Source organism: Saccopteryx bilineata, chromosome 2, assembly GCF_036850765.1.
Source record: "Saccopteryx bilineata isolate mSacBil1 chromosome 2, mSacBil1_pri_phased_curated, whole genome shotgun sequence".
In the NCBI taxonomy this organism is placed as follows: domain Eukaryota; kingdom Metazoa; phylum Chordata; class Mammalia; order Chiroptera; family Emballonuridae; genus Saccopteryx; species Saccopteryx bilineata.
In genome coordinates this window covers 266047312-266060767 of record NC_089491.1, presented here as the reverse complement: position 1 = coordinate 266060767, position 13456 = coordinate 266047312, and the positions used below count along the sequence as shown (strand labels likewise).

The 13456-nt window shown below is 53.6% G+C and overlaps 2 protein-coding genes across 2 annotated transcripts in view; one reads left to right on the top strand and one right to left on the bottom strand.

Moving 5' to 3' along the window:
• FBXW8 (F-box and WD repeat domain containing 8) overlaps positions 1-6906 on the top strand; it is a 117860-nt gene extending 110954 nt beyond the window's left edge. Inside the window, exons 9-11 of the mRNA XM_066260489.1 lie at positions 734-907; positions 4485-4595; positions 4934-6906. Coding sequence (XP_066116586.1) covers positions 734-907; positions 4485-4595; positions 4934-5078 — 430 coding nt within the window. The 3' untranslated portion in view covers positions 5079-6906. The remainder of the gene's footprint in view (positions 1-733; positions 908-4484; positions 4596-4933) is intronic.
• Positions 6907-11726: 4820 nt separating this feature from the next.
• Positions 11727-13456, bottom strand: part of TESC (tescalcin) — a 46548-nt gene continuing 44818 nt past the window's right edge. Inside the window, exon 8 of the mRNA XM_066255059.1 lies at positions 11727-12003. Coding sequence (XP_066111156.1) covers positions 11926-12003 — 78 coding nt within the window. The 3' untranslated portion in view covers positions 11727-11925. The remainder of the gene's footprint in view (positions 12004-13456) is intronic.

Sequence of the window (13456 nt, the reverse complement as noted above, 5' to 3'; positions counted from 1 at the left end):
TTCTATTTTATTAACTAATGTATCCTTATGTGGAAGGTCAGCACACACTTGTATAAAAATAGTTTTTAAAGAGGTTCTTAAACACATTCAGATGATTATAAGGCCAGTGATACTTAGATAAGTGGAACAGTCATGGTAAGTGACTGCCAAGTGTCCATATACTCTTCACTATAGCTGTTCCTTTCCCAAATTTTAACAAGATGGTGATGAATTACAGAGTTAAATACTCAAAAAGTGCTATTTCCCCAACCAGGTAAGGGTTCAGGTGGCAAACAAGCGTAATTGGTTTACCTCTTGCCCTTAACAGTATATTACACCAGCAGCAAAATTTCTGTGCTGAGACAGAAATCGGTGGCTGACACCCACGGAGATGCACTGTTAGGTCTCAGCTCCCTCTATGTGGACATGCGTCCAGGACAGGTGTCTTCCCTGAGTGAGTGACAGGCAACTCCTGGATTTGTCCTGAGCCTTTCTCTCCAGTGTACGTTTAAGTCATTCTGCTTAAACATATGTGGGCTCTAAACTAGTTCATATCTGTTGCATCCTGGCCTCCTCTGTATGACCATACACTAGGAGATAACAGTGTGTATTGGTATTAACATGTTTACAACTGAAGAGGTTTTATAGTCTTTGTACTCACAGGACTGTTGTGCATAGAGCAACCAGTGCCGCTGAGGAGGACTGTGTTATTTTAAGCTTTACTTACAATCTCTGCTCATCTGGGGTCTTCCAGGGTGAGGATCCATGACCTGCGCACCGACCAGATCGCCCTGTCCCTCTCTGCGCACCAGCTGGGCGTGTCTGCAGTCCAGATGGATGACTGGAAGATTGTCAGTGGCGGCGAGGAGGGCCTGGTGTCGCTGTGGGACTATCGGATGAACCAGAAGCTCTGGGAGGTTCATTCCAGGTAAGGCTGCTTCTCGGGGTTTCTATAAGGACAGGATGCTAGTGGGCCTCAGAGCGGGCCTGCTGCTCCGTGCCACCTGGGGGTCACCCCCCTCACCGTCACCCCACGAGGTAGCTGCTGTTGCTGTCTCCATTTTCAGACAACGCAACTCTGGCTCAGAAATGGAGCTGGTCAGAAGAGAGGCATTTCCTTTCTCACATTGTTAAAACGGCCGTAATTCAGTCCCAGCTCGGGCAGAGGCTGCATAGGACTCCTCGACTGAGGTGCAGGTGCGGTGTGGCAGTGGGAGGCGGGCTGGCCAGGCCCACCTCGCTCCACTCTCAACGTGCAGGAGGTGATTTCCTCACACTGTTTAGAAGAGCACTTAGGCCTGAAAGTATTCTGGCCTGAACTAGGAGGAATTTGCAATCTCAACCTTTAACTAGAACATTCAGGAGAAAAGTAGATATACCCCAAGCACAGACAGATGGCTTAACAGGTGCAGGTACATCTAAGTGGGCCAACATTTCCCAGCTTGTTCCTGACCTTGAAAGCAGAGGAAGCCTGGAGCAGGGGCATCCAACTTACCCACATCCACCTGGGACCCCGTTTTGAGGCAGGTAGGGTAAAAGGCCACAAGCCTTCTCTGCAGTGGTCCCTTAGTGCCACTGTAAAGACACTAGGGGACAGCACATGCCCAGCCCTGCAAATCCCAATGGACTAGAGCAGCGGTTCTCAATCTGTGGGTCGCGACCCCGGCGGGGGTCAAACGACCAAAACACAGGGGTCACCTAAAGCCATCGGAAAATACTTATTTCCGATGGCTTTAGCCTCTGAGACGCCGCACTACCATCTGCAGCAGCGCTATTCAGCTTGAACGCACGCCATTATGGACGTGCATTCCAAACTGAATGCCTGCGGTCATGCGCAGATGTAATTGCATCATCCGTCAGGGGCCTAAGGGGCGGGGGAAGCGGGGGGGGGGGCGTGGGTGGGGGGGACGCTCCACAGTCCATAGCAGTGCGGCTGCTCGTCCATAGCAGCGCATTACGTGTGTCCGGCGCTTGCTGACGTCATCAGTGAGCGGGTGCAGCAAGCACCGGAGGACAGAAGCCTAGGAGGCGGAGAGGCAAGAGGCGGAGAGCCAAGAGAGCCTGCGAGACAGCCTGCTGGTGTAAAAAAGGTTAATAATGTAAAAACAGTATACACACCATACAAACAATACTGTGTAAGTGTAAGGTGCTTTGTGTGTAATCATTACACAGTACACAAAGCAGCTTACACTTACACAAAGCACCATACATTTACACAGTGTGAACTACATCGGTCTTACACTATAAGAGACCACTATAAGATGTAGTTCACACTGTTCCCCAATGTATAATTATCTCCCATATCTCCCACTATTTTCCCATATTCTGAATGAGAAAATTCAGAAAAATTTCAAAGGTGGAATCTGCCACCCCCAATAGACTGAAAGAGGCCTCACACTGAGGAATCTGCTGTGCGGATTCTGCAGTGTAAAAGATCTGCCTCCTATAGAAGTCTATTGGGGGTGGCGGATTCCACCTTTGGAATTTTTCTGCTCTAGGAAAAGTTCTAGTGTGGAAAAAATTAAGCAACATGCTCTATATTTGAGCGGAATCTGCTGCGGCCTCCCACTGACTTGAATAGGAGAGGAAGAAATGTGTCGGAACTGCATTTCTGCCATACGGGGGATCTCTCTTCTGCGGAATCCACGGGTCTCCCATTGAAGTACATGAGATGTGGATTCCACCACAGAAACCGCTGCTTTATAGTGTGAAAGAGCCCTGAAAGATACCATGCTGTGCAGAAACTGCAGTGTATCCTATGATGTAGTTCACACTGTTCTATATAGAAAACTTGCCATTAATCTGGAAAAAACAGATCCATTAGTTAAGCAGCTATTTACGGAATGGTAGCCCCAATACACCAGGTAAGGAGGTCCATTAGTAATAAATATTTACTTAAAGAGTTAAGACTAACTGTGATTAATCACTGTGTTTAAATTATTTTGGATTTGTAGCAATGAGAATACATAATGCATATCAGGTATTTACATTCCGAATCATAACTGTAGCAAAATTACAGTTATGAAGTAGCCACCAAAATTATTTTTTGGTTTGGGGTCACCGCAACATGAGGAACTGTATTGCGGGGTCACGGCATTAGAAAGGTTGAGAACCACTGGACTAGAGTCTAGTCACTAGATCCACGAGGAGGCAGCAGGCTTCGTTGTCCATTTCAGATCAGGTGCAGGAAATTCTCATTAGAATATGGGAAAATAGTGGGAGATATGGGAAATAATTATACATTGGGGAACAGTGTGAACTACATCTTATAGTGGTCTCTTATAGTATAAGAGTTAAGACTAACTGGCAAGGTTACGAGAAAACTGATTTCTTCCCCGGAGGGCAGGGCTGGCTGGCGAGGGCTACGGCCAGCAGCTTTCTTCCTCCACAAACCCACACAGTTCCCTTTGCCTTTTGTCTGTGGTGCCGCACAGAGTTGCCACCAGGTGGTGCCACAGGGCAGTTAAAAGTTCTGCACACTGACACCCCAAACCGCTGGCCTTGAAAGAGCCCCTCTGAACTGTGTAAGGGCCGGCTCAGCCTGGTACAGCCAGGCAGGCCCTCCTAACTGGTTTGTAAAGGCACAGCCATTCTCCCACCTAGACAAGGCTGAAGCCTCACTCTTCAGTTGCTGCCGCAGTGCTCAGGGCCGAGGCGGTTCTCTCCTGGGCTCTGGTCCAGCTGCCAGCGGACTGTCTGGCGTGCCTCACTGTTCCCTTTCAGCTCTTCAGCCCTCCTGTCCCTTGCTTTCTGGTGGTGGGGCCGAGTCTCGCGCACACCACCCTTTGCTCTCCATACTGCCTGCCTCACTGGGCTCCTAGCGAAGCCCTGGGCGGACGGGGCTGCTTGGCTGCCCTTTGACTCTCATTATTCACAAGAGAATCTCTGCTCTAGCCAAGAAGCGTGAACGAACTCCCTCGTGTCCCCTCCCACACTGTGCCTCCCCCACGGGCTGAGTGCTGTGTCCCATCTGTGCCAGCTGTTGTGTGGGAACATGCGTCTTACCTGGCCAGCACGGCCCTCCCTGGGCTTCACAGGACGTGGTTTCAGGCTGCGGCTCCCAGCTGTGACCAGAGTGGGTAATGGAGGAAAGGTTTTAGAATGAACATTTCATCCCAAGATTTCCAGAATGTGCTTTCACAATTTGGGCTACATGTGCCCCTTGACTTCAGGACTGAGGGTCCCCATGCCCGCCGCTGGGGCGCCCGACCCGGGGAGCTTGGCTGACCTGTCCAAGGCCAGCCTGGCAGACGGGTGTTGTCTGCCATGTGCTGCCAAGTTTATCCGTTATGTCCACCACACACCCAGTTGTTGGGGGCATTCAGACCTGTGTATAGAGTGTGGCCTGGCTCAAACTAGCTTTGGGAGCTAAGTCAAGACCACCCTCCGAGGTGTTTGCTCCCCTGTGGAAGAAGCCCTCGTAGCTCCAGCGCCGAGGCCGTGGCAGCAGGGCCGGACGCACTCGGTGTCTGGGGTGCTGACGGGTGCTCTCCCTTGTGCCACAGACACCCCGTCCGTCACATCAACTTCAACAGCCACCGCCTCATCACGGCCAACGTGCCCTATGAGAGGGTGGTGCGCAACTCGGACCTGGACAGCTTCGCCACCCACAGGAGGTCAGTGGGCTGGGCAGGGGTGGTCCAGACTTGTGGGTTTATAGTGGAACCCCACTGCCCCCAAAACTCCCTCTCTGGTGTGCCCTCGGGCACAGCCTAATGCAGACGCAACAGTGAGTGATACTAGCAAACAGTGTGCTCAGTGCCTGTTTTAAGTTTTCCCCACAAAGTCTGTTTCTGCAGGACAGCTGCATGGGGCTGGGACACAGAAAGGAAAGGCTGGCCTCATGTGCCGAGACAGGGCTGAGGGACCAGCACCTGTGGGCCCACGGGCTTGCACGGGGGCTGCTATCTGCCTCAGCCACACGCCTGCTGCAAAGAGTCGTCTGTCTCTCCAGGCACCGTGGGCTGATCCACGCCTACGAGTTTGCAGTGGACCAGCTGGCCTTCCAGAGCACTATCCCCATCTGCCGCTCATCCTGCGACACCATGGCGGGGCACAGCTACGACCTCGCGCTCGCCTTCCCCTACGAGAGCATATAGGGATCAGAGAAAACAGGGAGAACCAGGTCTGTGAGTTGGAAAACAGGAGCTCTGCCACCTTGTCAGGTTTGGGGGAGGAGAGCCCTCAGGTGCACGTGTGACCCCACATTCCTGGATGCCCTCGCTCTTCCCCTTTGTGTGCTTTGTGTGGATACTTCCTCTGGCTGCCTCTCAGCAGTTCGACCTGCTCTGGTTTCATCTTACTCTGTCCGCTCTGCCATGGCTTTGAGCTCCCCACACTGATGACTCAGATTTACACTGCCTTCTCCTCCCAGCCCCACCCTCTCCCGCCCTGCGTCTGTTCCCTCCTGGCTCAGGAGTGACCCCCAGCCACGCTCCCTTCTCTCTGGGACATCATGGTGGACACTGCAGGGCAGGGCCAGGTTGTCACTGTGAACACGGCCTCCTGGGCCCTGCTCCTGCCTGCTGGCCACCGAGCCTACAAGGCCCCAGCACCGCCCATCCCGTGGGTGCCCCCCCCCCCAGCATCACCTGGGCTGAGCAGCACCTTCCACACAGCTGCACATGGTTTTTAATCACCCTATATATTTCTACCATTTCTTCATTAATGACTGCTTCGCTTACTATTGTGTGTATGACGTGTGATACAGAGCAGATATTTTCTACATAATCATTGACTAGACAGCCACCCTGGGGTTGGCTGGACTGTGACTCCACAACAGGGTGGGTGAGGAGAGGAACCACCGAGCTAAAACCACCATGGAGAACGGTCCGGTTTGATAGCTTGTTTCAAACCAGCACGTCCCTTGGTTTACCCTGTTTCTGGCGGCAGCCTCCCGACAGGCCTGCCCAGTGCCAGAGCGAACACGGACAGGACTAGAGGAGACGAGATCCGTGGGTCACAGCAATAAGAACACTTAAGCATTAGGATTTACTTAACTTACAAGTTGATCCAAAAGATGTGTGTGGAGGTCGTACCTTTTCACATACCCGTAGGCCATGCAAGAAAAGTGACCGTGGCTGAGGATCACCAGGAAAATCTCAGCCTGCACAGAGATTGATACCATACAGGCTAGACTCATGACACCCCCCCCCCCATCCTAATGCAACAACATTGGCAACCAAACAAAGAGCTAACTAATAAAAAACATACACCTGCAAATTCCAAACACTCCAGTATTAACTGGGTTTTAAAGCAGGAAATCAAAATGGAAAATTATCACCTCTGGACCTGGGTAACAATGGAAGCACAACATCAGAACCCAGGAGATGAGGCTGGGATGGGAGGAGTTGTGACTTAACAGAAGAACTATGTTGTCCCCTCAGAAAGCCTAAGACAGGTAACACTGCCAGCAGCTGGTCCAGTAAAATGTTACAAGCTCGGGGTATGTGTCTATGTCCCCCAACCTGTTTATAACTTACCTCCCATTCATGACAAGTGCCTGGCTTTTGTGAAGGAAAGTTTATCGGACCCAAGCTGTCACCTCTGAGCAGGCCAACCTCGGTCAGTGTTTCCTGCTATAAACTGCACATCCTGGAAGCGGTCGACCCCGTGGGGAAAGGCTCAAAGTTCCCTGAGACACGACATTGACCAGCAGCAGAAAAGTCTGGGCCTGTGACCACCCCCATCCACTCAGCCACCTTACCTTCTTCCTCATTGGCTCCCCGAGGGAACCTCTTCCCAGGGTCTGAGCTAGTGTCATCTGTAGTCGTCTGTGTCCCGGACTGGTCCCCGCTGTCTCCCCGTGCTGTGGGGGAACCCGAGGGCCCGGCCCCGGGCTCCTGTGTCTTGATTCCAAACATAGGACTGTTGCTTTCTACTTCATAATGTGTCTGTGTTGGTTCTAATATTAAATTTTAAAATTTATTTACTGCTCAAATTATTTGTCACCTCCTGCATGGCGTAGGGTATCAGTGCCCAGCACACAGCTCTCCCCAGCTCTGGGGATCTCTCACTATGCCTGGTGGTCTGCTTTTACTGTCCAGAGTTTTACCCAGAACCACCACTACAGGGTTCCTAGCCCAGGATCCAAGAAACCTACAAAATTATATGTGAAGTTGTATATCAAGGCATTTTTCTGAGAATTTCATCTCTGCCACTAGATTGTGCTTTTCAATCCAGGCCATGTGCTGCCTCGGTGCCGCCGTTGCCCAGGCAATAATTCATGCTGAAAGACACCAGGCATCCTCTTCCCGCGGTGAGCAGAAGCCGCACCCTGGCTGGCCACGTTTCAGCGGGTCAGAGGTGGCATCGAGCCAGAGCTCCCGCTTAGGAGTGTCAGCGCTTCCTCTGAGGGAGAGCTGACGACCCCCTCGAGGCCCCACATTTTAGAGGTTAATGCTTTTAAATGACAAACACTGGCCACTGCAACCTTGCCCACTGTTATAGAGAAATGGCCTCCCCTGGTGAGGTCCTCGACTTCCCCTGAGTCCGATGGCCTGCCATTCCAGGCTGGTCCACGCCTGTGGGCTCAGGCAGGGGCTGCTTTCCCCCTCCTGACTCAGGGCCTTTGCTTTGGGCAGCAGCTGCGGCCCTGAGTGGAGAGAGCTGGCCAGCCAGGCCCTGTGCTGAGCCACACGGCCCTGCCCGCTCACCCTGTGCGGCCAGGCCAGATGGTTGCCTGGCTGCTGCTGCTGCAGGGGCCTACGGCGATTTGGCCGGGGCTGCCTCCGATGCACGATGGCAGGCTCTCTCGCCAGGCCCCAGCGGCTGCCATGGGGACACCGGCTCCCTTGCAGCCTCTGATGTCGAGTGCGGGCTTCCAGCAGCGTCCTTTCGATGGCTCAGCACCGGGACCTGCTCTTCCCTGGGAGGAGAGGGAAAATGGTCCCCATCCCCAGAACTGAGCCTGACGTGTACTGTCTTCTCTTCCCTCGCCCAGTGCTAGGACAGGTGCTGCCTTGTCATTTCTCTAAGTTGGAGGTGGCAGCAGACTTTTAGCACATCCCCTAACCTTCCTCCTGGGTGCAGACCGGAACTGAGTGTCCTGGTCAACAAGCAGGTTCATGGGACGAGCAGCCCCTATATGTGGCCATCAGCCTTCATCCTGCTGGGGCCACGTCCCTCCACCACGGAACCCCTGCTGGCGCTCGCGCTCTGGTCCTGGAAGAGCCCTGGGAGGTGTGTTAGCAGCCGAGCCCCTCCCACCCTGTTCCCCTAGGCTTTCCCAAGGGCACTGGGTGGGAGCACAGCCCTCGCAGAGGCAGCCTCGGTGTTTTCACTCTGCAGCGGCACCACACAGTTCAGCTCCAGCCTTGTTAAAGCAGCCAGGTGGGGACAGGTTCAACTGCTCAGGGACAAGGATCGAATACATATGTGACCTCTCTCCCATTAGCGAAGCACACAAAGAACGTCCCGGTCCCTTGGACCAGAAGATAATGGGATTGTTTTGTTAAAGTCTAGCAATAATTCGTTCCCTAAGAGGGTGCTTGGCCAAAATTGGAAGCTGCTGTCATCTCACTCCGTTTCCTTATCCATAATTCATGTTTAACATGGCTGCAGAATGTTTCCCCTGAGCGTCTCGTATTAGATTTCCATTACATAGCCCTTTTGTAAACCTACCAAATTGCTGTTTGTGTCAAATTGCCGAATTCGTCCAAAAGCTGAGTTCTAGTAACTTGCCCTCTCAGTCATATGGCAGCGCAGGACGAGATCCCGTTTGCGACCTGATTACGGGGTAAAGAAAGCATAGAGAAGTGACCTCACCCTGCCACCTGGACACCGCCCCTGCCCAGACCTCTGCCCCTGCAGCTTGAGGCCCTCAGAGCACTTATCAGCTTCCTTCAAATATTTGACTTTGCATTGATTCCTGTTTCCTTTTAGTCACTGGTATCATTCCTGATGGAGGAAGGCTGTTAACAAGTGCACCTGTTTGACTTACCACTTGCCTGTTTTAGAACAGATTTCAGAACAAATACCACCTGCTTCTGGCTGTTTGGATGAGAGGCCCGTCCAGGGACCAGGGGTTGGCTGTCCTGGCTCTGGGTCTGTGTAGCCAGAAGCCCCTCCCGGGCACACCTGCTAGTCCAGCAGGTAGGAGGCAGTGTGTGCAGGCCACCTGCCTCTGTCCTCCACACACACCACGCTGCCAGAGGCCACCGCAAAGCCTGTGCCCAGAGCAACGACCCTCCACCTGTTAAAGGCCAGCAGCCCCACTTGACTGTGGGGCATTTCTAGGTTTGTACCAACTAACAGCCAACCCTGGTCACTCCCCCTCCCCCCAATGCCCGAATGAGCACAGTCCAGCCTCACAGACACAGTGCCCCGGGGCCAGGTGGGAGAGCTCACCCTGACCGTCAGAGGACCCCCTCAGTGACTAACAAATTAGCTTCTTTTTGAGCAGCATGGACCGGGCTCCCAGTGAATAAATCTCATTTTAATTAACTATTTAAGGTAAATGGTAGCCCAAAGCTTCAAAGACACCAGGCCACCCCCTCCGCAGTCCAAACAAGTGGAAATATTTGATGCATGCCCACATCTCCCAAATTCACACTCAGGGTACCGGGGCTGGTGGGAGATTTGTTATTTATAAAAACACTTTACATTAATGAACTGCTTTTGTTGAGAACAAAACTGAAACAGATTGGGAGCGACCCAGAAAACCCAAGCCTATGGTGTCCATGCCAGTGACCCTGTGGCTCAGCACCAGGGCCCACCTCGCTCGCTCTGGGAAGGACAGGGCGCAGAGGGAGGTAGGCACAGGCCTCTGCAGGGCTGCGGGTTGTCAACTGGAGACGTGCCCTGGATGAGAGCTAACTAGTACCAGATACCCCAGGCCGGGCCGTCAGCAGCTTCCTAGCTGGTGGCCAGGAAACCCAGGGACACGAGCAAGACAAGCCACGGCAGCAGGGGGCAGCCCATCCATTCTCTCCACCACCCTCGAGACTACCTGGCCACGGAGACCCAGCATCTAAGGTTGGCCTTTCTCACTAGGTTGTGGCCCCTGGAGGGCAGGAAGCAGAGGCCTGCACTCATGACCTGCCGCTCTGAATGTTTCAAGGTTGGTAGAATTTAGTGCTAATTTAGGATGTAGAGCTCCAAAAGTGACTTCCGACAGCGGTCGTCACCTACCAGAGGTTGGGCCAGCAGCCTGGCACTGTCTGCTGGCGTTGGGGAGAGTGGAGGCTACAGTCCACCTCAGGTGTCCCAGGGTCGCGTTCCTCAGGCTCAGCTGGTCCAGACGCCTGCCCCACCCTGCCACTTGCCGACGAAGACGGGATGCGGGCAAGAGCCTCAGTCGCCCTCTCACCTGCGTGGTCACCCAGGTCTGCCACCCTCGGGACTTCGGACCTTCACACCATCCCCACTTCTCACTGACTCCTTGCTGCTCTGTTTTGATTTTTAAATTTAAATGTCGGCATTAACTTCATCCTAAACAACGTACCTGCGTCTTTGTGCATGAAACAGATAGTTAGGTGGTTGCCTCAGGAAAGGGAAGGCTGGGTGCCCGTCTGAACCCCAGTGCGTAGATACGACAAAGTACTAGGAGGCATGCTTAATGGCAGAACCATGAACTGAAAATGCGGGAATGCAGCCTGGCCTGGTGGTGCGGTGGATAAAGTGTGAACCTGGAATACTGAGGTCGCTAGTTTGAAACCCGACCTCAAAGGAGGGCTTGCTGGGTCAAGGCACATAGGACAAGCAACCAGAGAACAACTAAAGTGAAGCAATTAAATTGATACTTCTCACTCTTCCCTCCTCTTAACTGAATAAATAAAATCCTAAAAAACCAGTTCGAGAATGCAAACAGTAACAGTTGCTGATTCCCAGGAGAACATTCTTAAAAGGCTAGAATGGTGCCTCCCAGTGAGTGTCAATAAAGGAGCCGTGCCCTGGCCAGGCTGCTCAGTGGATAGAGCGTTGTCCCGGCGCACCAAAGTGGTGGATTCAGCCCCTAGTTAGGACACATATGAGAACCAATCCGTGAATACATAACTAAGTGAAATGAATTGATGCTTCTCTCTCTCTCTTTTCCCCTCTCTCCCCCTTCTCTCTCTCAAATCAATGGGGGAAAAAACTATATTAAAAAAATAAAGGAGTTGAGCATGTCATTAATGTGACAACCAAGAAGACACCTGGGATGCAAACCAAGGAGCTGCCCCGCCACGGCAGCCCTGCACCCACTGCCGTCAGCACCAGCCATCTCAGCGCCATGTACCGGCAACACAAGTGACACGTGCCAGCCCTCTGCTGCCTCACAGGCCGCAGCCACCACCTGAGGTGAACCACCTCTGCTCCTTGCCCCCCCCCCCACTCACAGCGCACCCCCCAAATCAAGTGACTAGGAGAGTTGTGGGAGATGCTTACCTGGAGCGGTCACCTCCCCCACTGTGCCTGGTCTACAACGGCTGCTGCTGGGGACCGAGTGCTGGCCCCTGCAGCTGGCCCATCCCGCCAGGAGGAGCCGCAGCACCCCAGCCTGAGCCCCAGAGCCGGCCAGCCCCCAGCAGGCCAGTCCGTCACTGCAGCCGGCACAGGCACTCCCTGCTGCCCCAGATAGGGGAGGCAGACAATCTCGCAGCGCTCATGTAGACCTGTCACCAAAATAAACCCAAAAAGGAGGGGGGGAAATCCCCTCTTCCAAACCAGTCTTCAAACTCAGGTCAGCTGCTGCTTGCTCCTCACTCAGCTCGTGCCACCAAATAGCCAGGCCACCGAGTGGACATGAGGAACAGACAGGAGCCACGTTCGTTAACAAACCCTGTTCTTTTTTTATTACTGGAGATAAAAACAGTGAACGTCCCACACACCATGCCCTGTGCTGGGGGGGGTGGGGTGAGCAGAGGGATGCTGATGACAACGACAGCTGCAGCCACAGCCCTGGGCCTTGTGGAAGGCTGCCCTGCCGTGCCGTGCCGGTTGCAGTTCTCCAAGGGGAGGCGACGGTCAGTGGCAGAGGGCCATGGTTTCCATGTTAAGGAAGCGGACGTGCATCTTGGTCTCGATGTCAATCCCCTGCCAGATCTGAAAACGGTCGGAGGGCGTGAGAGGGCCATACACTGACCCAATCAAGCCCTGATCCCTCTCCCCACCCTCCTCCTCCGCCACCTCCGTGTGCCTGCGTGGTGCGGGGAAACCAGCTGAGGGAGAGGAACTTCTCCACCTGCCTTGATGCTGCTGAACCTGGCTCTGATGTTTGGATCCTCTGAGTTTGTCACCGCAAGGTATTATTACTAAGTAATAATAAACCCAAGCTCCCAACTAAAAGTCACCTGAAGCCCACCCACCACTTTGGGCTCTGTGACTTCATGCAAGTTCCTTAGCCCTATTACAACTCCTTTGCCACCCACAGCCCAGAATTTTGGGGGAGGTCCAAACAGAATCGTCATTAGAAGCATTTCATGAACTCTTAAGGGCTGTGCAATTGTGAGGTTTCACTAAACCATCGTCCTTAATTAAAAGGTGACAACAGTTTGGTCTTTATAGCTCCCCTGGGATAGAAGGTCACCCAGGCTCTACATGCACCAAGGACAAGGATTTCCACCCAAAGACCAGGTCCATCACCACATACCTGCTACGGACGTGCGGCCACAGCGCCTCCTGGCCAGGGTCCACAGGGGCACATAGGCCACCAGACCCTACCTGCCACCCTACAATGCCCCACCATTCCCGGGGCTGTGTGCACACCAGCTCCTTGGCCACATGGCCCAAAAGGGCCCCAGATGGAGAGAGGACAGGAGGGATGCCAACGGGAACAGAGGGACGTGGTGGGCAGTGACTTCTCACGGTCTCCCTGCTTGTGTAAGAACTTTATAAACTCTCAAGCTGTCACCCATGGCACCTCCAGGGACGGCCACAAGGCTGAGAACGGGGGAAACCAAAGTGGCAGGGAGTCCTTGGCAGATTTTGCCACGATCACACCCATGGTCCCCAGGTGGACTCCTGCACCTGTTCTGGGAGTGATGTGAGGAGGCAGAGAAAATGATTGGTTCCTGGTGAGCGGCTCGGACCCTTGCTGGGTGCACAAGACATTCCCAGGAAAAGAGAACTGGACACCCAAGGATGGTTTCTGCTAAACGCAGGTGACAACAGGGTCACCATGGAAGCTGGTGGCACTCAGGATGGGAGGCACTAGCTGGGCAGTAAAGGTCTCCTGGGCTAAAGGCATGCCATGTGCCCAGCCTCCAGGGAGAAAGCTGATTTCTCAGGCAAAAAAGGAATTTATCCTCTTTGCCCTGCCCAGCCCTTGGGTGATGCCTCTGTGAAGGACCAAGACCAGAGACCTGCCTGCAGCTTCTGTCTCAGTTATCTGTGCTGGTGATGGGCCAGGCCAGGTGTGCCAACCAGAAGGAGGGCCCAGAAAGCCGCCCCTCCGCTCCATGGGGCTGTGGCCACCCAGAGTCCCCAGTCCCACTCCACACACAGTCCTCTTGACTTCCTGTCTTCCTCAACTCCTGGAAAGGGTTTGGGGACACTG